Source organism: Triticum aestivum, chromosome 2B, assembly GCF_018294505.1.
Source record: "Triticum aestivum cultivar Chinese Spring chromosome 2B, IWGSC CS RefSeq v2.1, whole genome shotgun sequence".
NCBI lineage: Eukaryota > Viridiplantae > Streptophyta > Magnoliopsida > Poales > Poaceae > Triticum > Triticum aestivum.
Window position 1 is genome coordinate 165,633,052 of NC_057798.1, and position 10,575 is coordinate 165,643,626.

Genomic DNA, 10,575 nt, shown 5'->3' on the forward strand with positions numbered 1-10,575 from the left:
GGAGCAGGGGGCACCCCATAGACACACAAGTTGATCTTCGTGATCGTTCCTTAGCCGTGTGCGGTGCCCCGCTCCACGATATTACACCTCGGTCATATTGTTGCGGTGCTTAGGCGAAGCCCTGCGACGGTTGAACATCAAGATTGTCACCACGCTGTCGTGCTGACGGAACTCCTCCCTGAAGCTCTGCTGGATCGGAGCCCGGGGTGCGTCATCGAGCTGTACGTGTGTCAAGAACTCGGAGGTGCCGGAGTAACGGTGCTTGGATCGGTTGGACCGAGAAGACGTACGACTACTTCCTCTACGTTGCGTCAACGCTTCCGCTTCGGTCTACGTGGGTACGTAGACAACACTCTCCCCTCTCGTTGCTATGCATCACCATGATCTTGCGTGTGCGTAGGAATTTTTTTGAAGTTACTACGTTCCCCAATAAAAATGGTGGTAGCGGAGAGCGGTGGTGGTTTGCACTTGGCAATGCGGAAGTGGAATGATGGGTTATGCGAGTTGAAGTTTAAGTTGCCGTCCCTAAGTAGCCGAACCACCTTAGGAGACACAACTCACAACTTAAACAAAATTAGGTTAAGTTGGGGTGGAAGTGTATGGTGGGTAAGCCTATGCGGAAGTGGTGGTGGTGGTTGATGAAGAAGCAATCGTACCTAAGTAGCCGAAACACCTTAGGAGACTCGAATCACTACTCAAGCAACCACTAATGCTATGGGGAACAAGATGGGTTAGGTCGCGGAAGTCGATGGTGGTGTAGCGGATGATATGTGGTGGAAGGCCTAGGCAAACTTGCCAAATTTTGGAAATTTGATGGAGTCAAATGATGTTGGTGGTATTTTTGTGGGATGGGAATGTCAATAGCTTCGAAACAAGCTAAAGAATGTCAAAATCGGAGTTCGGATGAATTAGTTATGGTCTTATGGACAAAACAAAAATCATCCGAAGTGGGAATCTACAGGTTACGGACGTCCGTAAATGGACGGATGCCCGGTCGTCGGACGTCCGGGAGGGCTCGGAAATCCGTGATTTCTGTTCTGTTGGCAGGCTCTGGTCGTCCGAAAAAGGTCAGACGTCCGGGGGTCGGGGTCAACGCGGGATTTGAGCTCCGGGACGCGATTTTGGGCGGAATTTTGGGATTTTGGGGTCAAAAATTGAGGAGATTTCGTGGATGGAAATGGGGGAAAAGATGGGGGAAAGCTAGATCCGCTTGAAACCAAGCAAATCCATGGATCAAAATCAACAGAATATCATCCAAACCAACAAATCACAAAAAAATTTGGGGCTATTTTTGGTGGGGATTCTCGAAATTTAGGACGAAATCAAGCAAAAGAAGGCTGCAAAACGGTGGGAGGGACTCCAAATACGTGATCAACGTGGCTCATGATACCATATGATACGGGGCTAACCCGGTGTAGGGCGATCTTTCACGTTTGGAGTGGGATCCCTCGAAAAACATGAAGAACACAGGGAAGAACGGGGAGAAATCACAAGGGGAAACACTCAAGAACAAGTCCAATCACACTTCCACTAGACAATCAAACACACAAGATCCACAAGGGTACATGAACAACAAAAGGAAAGATACAAGGTAGAGTTCATCTCTACGAGGAGGTCTTGATGGAATCCTAGAAGGATCTTCCCACGAGGGGGTCTTGACGATATCCCGCAGGATCTTCTCACATGGAGGTCTTGAACTCCATGGGAGTGATCTCTCTCTCTCTCTCTCTCAACAGGAGGAGGTAGGAGCAAAGCTCACCTAAGAATGAGCTATCATATTTGCTTACCCTAGAAAGGAGGTGGAGGTGGTCTATTTATAGTCTAAGCCACGAAGGGGTAAGTGGGAGAGGGATACAAGGCCAAAGGCCCGCGGCTGCGCACACAGGCGTCGGACGTCTGGTCGGTGTCGGACGTCCGGAGGCTCGGGACGGTCCGGACGTCCGGAAGTCTTCGGACTTCCGTAAATGTCGTTCTGTCGCCGTGGCACCGGTCGTCCGGTGGCGCTCGGTCGTCCGTGGCCTGGGAGGTGTCGGACGTCCCGTCTCGGTCGGTCGTCCGATCGCTATAGATCTTGTCGGCAGGACTCTTGGGCTGGCTGGAGTTCCAGGTGTCGGATGTCCGGCATAGTCTGGTCGTCCAGTGGCTGTAGATCGTAGCAGCTCCGTTTCTTCCGTCTTCTCTTCCATGCTTCCCTCGCGGATGGTGTAGGTGCTCCTTGGCGCTTGCACTCCTCCTCGTCGTCTGTGAAGCTCCGGCAATACTTATGCATGCACACGGGAGAAGTGTCAAGTAGTACACCATCCTCGAAGGGGTCAAGTGAGCACGTGTAAAGGAGAAGATTCACCTTTATGTGTGAGAAGTAGAGGTCGCACGTGTCACTTGCCAAACGGACTCTTGACATGGTGATGTCTGTAGGATGCTCCGCATCACTCCTCCTCCATAGGGTCGGATGCGGGCGGTGCTGCTGGCGGTGGGGGTGCATTGGCCTCCACTCTAGCCACCGATTGGCCAGCGCATGCGCAAGGCCAGGCCACCTGGCGAGCTCCTCACGCTCAGACTCCTCGATGACCCTCCTTGTGGTCTTCTCGAGGGCCGCAATGTAGGCCTCCTCCTTGGCCTCCTAATCCCCCTCCTCCTTCACCACGACTGCCAGTGATGCTGGAACGGTGAGTGTGTGTGGTGCACGGGGCGCACCCTTGAAGCATGACCAGCTGGTCGTGCTCGGTGGCGAACCACGCATCCTAGTTCGGTGAATCCGCTGTGTAAGCTGGGTCGCGAAGGAGGTCGGCCGGGAATAGAGCACTATGGTGGTGGATCTCTGTCAGCTGTGCGTGCCCTGTGTCCGATACCGCCGGCACCGGAACCCTATCGACGTTAAGGTGCCACCTGTGCGGCAGGTTCGCGTAAGGATATGGCACCAACACGCCATGTTCCAGAAGTATTGGCAGCGGTGTACCAACACGTAGAGGCGAAAGCATGACTCTGCCGACTCAAGGTGACTTATCTGTTCTCATAGTCATCGATACAATGTACGCTCACAACCATTGAATAAATTGTACAGAAGACCAAACCAAGAAAATTCAACGAGGCTGTGGAACAACTCACATGCGCCAACCATAGATTGAGTGGATTATCCTAACGATGAGCAAATGATCTTAATGACAAGCGGTCAGTGAGATGATGTTGCTCCTGCATCCTGTGATGATTGGTGATATAGCGTATTAGGGTTTATAGGTTATGAAACATCTATATATCAGAGGAAAACGACACGATTGAGCCTAATCAGAGCACTAATCGAACGGCATGACTGGACGCTGTCTGTACTAGCGTCCAGACCTGGACGCAGTTAGCAATAGAGTCCAGCCTGGATGTTGTTATTCTTGGCGTCCTTCCTATTTTTACAATTTTCACCGGCCTGTTATCAGTTTCAAAATTACAGAATTACCATTTACTATTAATAAAAAAATTGGCCTTTTTTCCATCTACCTATCAGCGGTGGATCCTTCTAAGTTGGTTACCATGACTACCAATTAACTAACTTCACCTCTAAATTTCCTACCATAAGGACACTTAATCACGCCAAATGTCGGGAACAGCCTCTCCAGACACCTTTAACCATCCAATGATGGTCACCTAATTTGTTTGAACAAGTGCGTACGTCCAAAATCCTCCAAACCGAACAACGAGGCGACGTTCTCAAGGCCCCTCAGCCTCCATTGCTCCCTCCAACATCAAGTTGGATCCCATCTCCTAAGACACAAGAGGAGCAGAATCCGCCAAGTTTGATCGCACCAAGAGATCCCACCCAGAGGAGATAAATTATTGATGCATCTCTATGACACAAACTTGAAAGGTATCTAAAACTTTTACATATTAGCCAAGTTATGGTCTTGGTAATGTTTCTGTTCATGAGGATTAGGCAACTGGATACATGATTTTAGACAACTGTATGGTTGATTGTGGGTAACCGGATACATGGTTTTAGACAACTGTATGGTTGATTATGGGCAACTGGATACATGGTTTTACAGAATTGTATGGTTGATTGTGGGCAAGTGGATACATGGTTTTAGGCAACAGTATCGTTGATTGTGGGCAACCGGATACATGGTTTTAGACAACTGTATGGTTGATCATGGGCAACCGGATACATGGTTTTAGACAACTGTATGGTTGATTGTGGCAACTGGATACATGGTTTTAGGCAACAGTATCATTGATTGTAGGCATGTGAGGCAGCTTATAATGACTTCTTGTTGATAGGCAATCATAATAGACAAACTAAGAAGAAGTTGTTTTTCTATAGCACTAAAGTTGCCTTTTTAGCACCCAAAGTTGCTCAAAACAGAAAGTTTGTCGAAACACATCCATATGGGATCTACTTTTGAAGAACTCGTCGCGAGAAACCCAACGGTGAAAGCAAATCTGAATTCCCATACTTGAATCAAAAAGTTATGGCTTTTTAAAATTTTATTAAGCCCAAATAAATGCACATACATGTCCTTTCTTGACTGATTTGTGTAAAGTAGGTAGCGTCGATGAGATCACGAACAGATACTTTCCTTTCTTGTAGTGTAATGATGACACAGAATGCTAATTACTCCCTCCGTTCCTAAATATTTGTCTTTCTAGAGATTTCAAATGGACTACCATATACGACGAATGTATATAGACATATTTTAAAGCGTAGATTCACTCATTTTGCTCCGTATATAGTCACTTGTTGAAATCTCTAGAAAGACAAATATTTAGGAACGGAGGAAGTACTATTTTTATAGGGTGAGTTTTTTGTCATGTACTGCATGCGCTCGCAACACCCAAATAGCGCAGCTGCACTTTGAAGCATTTAGGACAGGTACTTCTTTTGCTTGTTAGCGCTCCACAGACACACACACACACAAATCCAAACACATTACATTTCCTGTAGAGTACATGACAAATGGTGTTGAATTACAAGGCATACAAACCCTATTGCCCCCACCACATTGTACGAGAAAGCATCACCCAAAGACCAGAGTATGATATGGAAACTGTTGTTAGTTGAACAATCAAGTTTATGCATCTAAGGCTATCATCTGAAATGTTTGAAACTCTTACACCCATAAACAAACTGTATAACAGCACTTGGTACAGTTTAGTTGTTGTCATTGACAGCAACTGCAAGTGCCAGTGAAGTTTAGCCCTAGACATACAAATGCTAGTCCTTGGAGATAGAGATTAAAATAGTAGCTAGTCTTGCCAGTGAATACAAGGTTGTACGATGCACAGAAGAAAAGAAACGCCGAAAATACAATCTCGCGAAAATTAACCCTGCAAGAAAAAAATGATGATGTCAGTTACAGTCTAGCGCATATGGTCTGAATGCTCATAGACTTGACTAAGATGTTGGTTTACCTGTCTCTTAATCTTTTCCTTGTTTTCTGTAACAAGGGAACTTCGCTATCTTCAAAATTGTTCCCTGTTTTCTTTGTCACGACCCACTCGTTAAACTCTGATAATTCGAATAGACCAGAGAGGGCAGCTCTCATGCGATGCATTGTCATCACACTCTCGAACAAAATCCAAAATGGCAGAATGTGTAAATTTCTGCAGAGATGGTTTTAAGGACGTTAAGTTTTTAGTATGTGGAGAAGCGGAGACAGTAATCAAATTGTAGCTGAAAGCACTTCTTGAGAAACTTACTTTGGATGTCTAATGGCTGTGACCACTAAAAGTACTGTGGGAATATATGCGATGCCCCAGACTGGTAGGAATAGTTCTGGGATCATAACTGAGATTGGAAGTATGATATTGTAGAGAATACACGCGACAGTAGGGGCCACAACTCTCCGAACCAAGAAGAAGCTATAGAGCATATGGAACTTCTTGATGAGAGATACATCCTAATGAAACAACAATGGGATGAACTTCAGTTTTCTTTAAATATTTTTGTTTTAGAGCCCAACGAGGGAAGAAAACCCTACCTTCGCAGTCAAAATATCTTTTGCTACTTTTCGGAATAAATGTGCACCACCACAGGACCACCGGAATTGCTGTCGACAGTAGGCCTTGTAAGTGGATGGCAATTCACTCTTAACCTGCATTTTGCTTGCATAGTCAATTGATTGCATCAGACTATAATACTTTCAACAACATTGTTGTGGTATAAAATCCACTCACTCTGATATCCCCGACATATACAAATTTCCAACCCTTCAGGGTTGCTCGGACTGCCAAGTCCATGTCTTCAACTGTAGTGCGGTCCTTCCAACCTCCTGCCTCTTTGATGGCTGATGTACGCCACACTCCAGCGGTTCCTTGGTTTAAAACAGAAATTCCTTAAGACAACCATTTATTTTCTGATCTATGTTCTAAAGTTTTTTATTTTATTTTGTGGCTTAGAATCCGTAAGTTGTAAAGGTGTGTACCATTGAAGCTGAAGAAGGAAAAGGTTGCTGATCCTGCTTCTTGCTCAACTTTGAAATGGTAATCAAAGAACATCTTTTGTACCCTTGTCAACAGGCTCGCGGTGTCATTCACTGCAAAATTCTGTCAATTAAGAACCGATCAATTCAATCGGAGCAAATAAAACGCTATCATGTCTGTGGAGTGGTACATTAGCACTATTTTGCAAGCCAAATTTCTGGGAACTGTTTTGGTACTTTGTTTCTGGCACCACATGACCGATAAGACAGGATAAGCACAACACGATTTAGATGTTCATGAAATGCAAAGAGACGGTTCTTTTGTGCAACCAGAAAAGTGAGTTTTTTTGTCCTGACTTTCTCGCCTTAGTTTTCTAGAAAGTGCTTCCGTGCATTTTCGAATGAGGTCAGGGAATGGTCATACCATTCCTATGTAGTGAACTGGTGATGTGATAAAATATTTAAAGCATATACGACAAGTGCACACATATAGGACAAAAGAAAAATTATAGTTCAGTTTTCATTTCATGATCTATTGAAAACTGTCTTGTGATAGACCTGTAGCTGGAAGGAGGAATGCTCCAGAGCTGATAGTAAATGGAGTACTTACCGAACGACCACCGAGCTTGAACAAGAGCAACTTCTGGATTGTGCACGAAGAACGGCACTGTTCTGAGAAGGAAGTCTGGTTCAGGCTGGAAATCAGCATCAAAGATGGCAACATATTCACACTGCTTGGCATAGTCACATTCCATTCCCTTCTTCAGGGCTCCTGCTTTAAACCCCTTCCGGCTGCTTCTCGTGGCATACTTGATGTTCAGACCCTTGACCGCCCAACTTTCACATTCAAGCTCCACCAAGTTCTGCAGAAACAAGTAACCAATCAGCATAGATGCTCTAGATTGCATATAAGAATATCGATATCCTGTTCTAGCAGCATATCTTAGCATGTCATTTTGTTATTGCCCTGTGAAGTCTGATCACAGAGGAACTTGAGCTTGGTAACTCAGAAGTCTTGTAAGTGGGAAAAAGGAAAGGATGAACTAACTTTTCAACCACTTGTTAGCATGTTCCTTGAATGTCTCCGCTTGCAATTGGAGAACTTCCTTCTCAAGCAAGGTTTAGTTTTGTTGCTATGCCATCACAAATGGTCTTTATTGTCACTGGATGGCATTATACAAATCCAATGGGATAATACAGATCTGAATGTCACTGTTAACGTGAGGTCAACCTGCTTACTACACTAACAGACTTTTGTTTGGGAGGCCACCCCCGCTTTATCTAAAGGTACATGTGCACGCCAATCAGTCTTTCTACCACATCCCACTAAACCGACCTGTCGATTGGAATATAATCTTCAGTTCGGCCAATCTGCAACTAAAAAGAGACGAGAAGGTCTGATACCCCATGTATGCATCGCTATATTGCATAAACTTTTCTACTGAAATAGGCTTCACATTTTCCCCCAAAACGAACCTTTATGGAATATCAAATGATTTATCTTAGTCAATTGTATGGTGTGCAACAATCTGAATGTTCAAAAGAAGAGCAATTTGCAAGGAATACTACGGAGAGTGTCAGGTAAATGCCTTCGATCCAAAATAGAAGTCATAATTTTTGGCAGTTGGGAAGATCCCTCTCTTTGAGAAGAATATGCCCACCAATTATTGAACAATCTCTTCAGATCCATAGGTCCGAATAAAGATTGGACAAGTGGGCGGCCAGCAGGAGGGGGTCAGGGGCAGGGGCCTCCTGGTGTAGGGAAATATCAGGACTAAGTAAATGAGCTCATGTGGATGTATACTGTATAACACCCACCCATCTCGCCGGTAATCAGTATCAGGGTTAAACTTCAGGCCTGTGCAGAAGAGGAGTAACTTTTTTTTTTGAACTGAAGAGGAGTAACTTCTGGTAAAGTTTTGATGTTTAGTTCAGATTTACATACCAACACTTTACCAAGCAAAGTACCATTCTTCCAAACGGTCCTAGTTGGACCATGTTGCTGACTGACTGGAGTAGTGTCCAATGGTCTCCATGGCTTCTGGTGTGGTTAGATTCAGAAATTGTTGCACTGGCTGCACTTTGTGTGATGACCGGTGGACCCGTGGCATAAATATGTGTGGTTCTGGTTGGATGTCCAGGTCAGTGTGGAGCAACTGAAACATAAATGGGCAGGAAGCGCTATTTTCTGGCAATTGGACTGAAACTGTTTCCACCGGGAAATGAGCTGTTACAATTTCTCACTTGCATCATTATCATTACTTATACTGGCCGACATAGGTCCCCAGCACCCAGAGAGTTGGGGCCCACATACTTTACCCATGTGATTGCAGGGCCCAGAATCCAGACGCGAGAGAATAATTATCATTTTCGCCCTGCTCCGGTGACAACTTGCGAAGTTCTGACAGTGAAAGGAAACCCAGTGACAATGCTACGTCTAGTTCTCTCGATGCCAGACGTTGAAGGAGCTTTCATCCAAATAACCCCGTATATAGAAGCCTACGATTAAACTGAAAGAAAAAGAAAATCTCGACACCCACCTAACTAAGAATAAGTTGCATGCTCCTATGACAGTTAGTCTTGTCTGGTATCAAAACTTTTGACTTCTTTGCTGTAGTATCACAAATAGGATAGGTCTAAATTCATATTTCCTTTCTTAGCAGCAGCAGCAGCAGCAGCAGGTTGAAGTCTCACTTATTTGAGGAGGACCATACTATAGAGCTAGATAGGTGAGTGTTCAGGTTCACCACTTCTCCTAAAATAAAATAGGCAAGTTGCAACAGACATGGTTGTAATGTACTAATGCAGTAATGCGGTATGGGGGCAGTCGTGCTAAAATAAATAATAGTAGTATCGTTCAGCAGAATGAAATCCAGCCATGCAACAGGAGGAGTTAAAGTCTACCTTGATAAACGGATCGGTGGAGTCGTCCAGCACTTGGACGATTATCCTGTCCTTTGGCCACTGGAGCTCACATGCCGCGCCTATCGACAGCTTGTACACCTACGCACACAGCTCGACCGCACGAAATAAATTAGCAAGACGCACAAATATTATAAACCTCGCAAAAGAACAAAGAGATCGATAATAGATCCAACACAATCAGCTAAAAAGAATTTGTTTTGGTGTTCTGGACATCACCAAAAAAAGAGATAATGGGTAAGAAATTGTGATCACCTCCAGCTCATTGTACATGGGTATCTGCACGAGGACCATGGGGTAGTGGGCGCCCCCCTTCTCCTCGTCGTCGCCGGCGAGGGGCTCCCACTTGAACCGCCACTCGGGGCGCCAGCCGACGGCCTTGACGCCGAGGCTGACCACGCAGTTGTACAGGGCCTCCACCACCAGCATCACCGACATGACCATGCACGCCCAGACGGCCACCTGCAGCGCCGGCGCGATCACCCGGCCCCGCACCCGCACCCACAGCTCGTACACCTCCGCCAGCGACACGCCCCCCGCCGCCGACGAGGAGGAGGAGGAGCCATCGAAGATGCCGATGAACCACGAGATGGTCTCCTGGAAGTCCACCCGCCCGCCCACTGCGAGAGGAGAGAGAAAAAGAGCAATGATGGCCCGAGAAATCAGATCACGTCACGTGCGCCCCGGCGCGGGGCGCGAGGGAGAAAGAAGCGAGAGGGAGAGAGAGTAATGTACCGGCGAGCGGGTGGCTGAAGTCGACGGCGCCGGTGGAGACGGCGGAGAATAGGGCCGCGGCGGCGGCGAGGGCGAACAGGAGAGCGCCGCCGATTTCTGCAGCCTCCATGGGCGACGGAGGGGAGGGGCGGGGGCAGAGAAGAAGAGTTGCGACTGGTCGACTCGAGCCCAAATGGGGGCGTTTTCCTTAGGTCTACACCAGCGTGTGTACTTCTTTTGATAGGCTTCCTTCGGTGTACTACGTGCTTTATATATCTCGTGCAAGTGGGCACACTTTTGCTATCACTCCCCCAACTATTAAATCGGAGACATAGCATTTGATATTTGAGAACAATTTCGCCACGAACTTGCCACTAAACTTTGAGTAAACATAGCATTTGGGTCGTGCTAATATATATAGTTTAATTTATTTTCTTCCATACATCACTACCTAAAAGATCGGAAACGCTTCGTTTCAGCTGGCGGATCACACGATCGTCCGCTGCCTCCTCCATACGACGCTTGTCTTTACTTG

At 46.2% G+C, this 10,575-nt stretch overlaps 1 protein-coding gene across 1 annotated transcript; it reads right to left on the reverse strand.

Moving 5' to 3' along the window:
- Nucleotides 1-4,900: 4,900 nt before the first annotated feature.
- LOC123044109 (probable glucomannan 4-beta-mannosyltransferase 7) lies at nucleotides 4,901-10,267 on the reverse strand. Its single transcript, XM_044466750.1, has 10 exons — nucleotides 10,062-10,267; nucleotides 9,582-9,946; nucleotides 9,309-9,407; nucleotides 7,015-7,267; nucleotides 6,408-6,518; nucleotides 6,160-6,296; nucleotides 5,964-6,077; nucleotides 5,683-5,882; nucleotides 5,395-5,586; nucleotides 4,901-5,310 (listed from the first exon to the last, which is right to left on the reverse strand). The coding sequence occupies exons 1-10, from the start codon at nucleotides 10,168-10,170 to the stop codon at nucleotides 5,145-5,147; spliced, it is 1,746 nt and encodes a 581-aa protein (XP_044322685.1). The 5' UTR covers nucleotides 10,171-10,267; the 3' UTR covers nucleotides 4,901-5,144.
- Between the last annotated feature and the right edge of the window lie 308 nt (nucleotides 10,268-10,575).

Excerpts from the sequence above, each read along its gene's own strand:
- LOC123044109 (XM_044466750.1), bottom strand. The coding sequence starts at position 10,170 with ATGGAGGCTGCAGAAATCGGCGGCGCTCTCCTGTTCGCCCTCGCCGCC. Across the intron at positions 9,947-10,061 it reads CTTCAGCCACCCGCTCGCCG|TGGGCGGGCGGGTGGACTTC; the intron begins GTACATTACTCT and ends CTCCTCTCGCAG. Across the intron at positions 5,883-5,963 it reads AAGATATTTTGACTGCGAAG|GATGTATCTCTCATCAAGAA; the intron begins GTAGGGTTTTCT and ends TTGTTTCATTAG.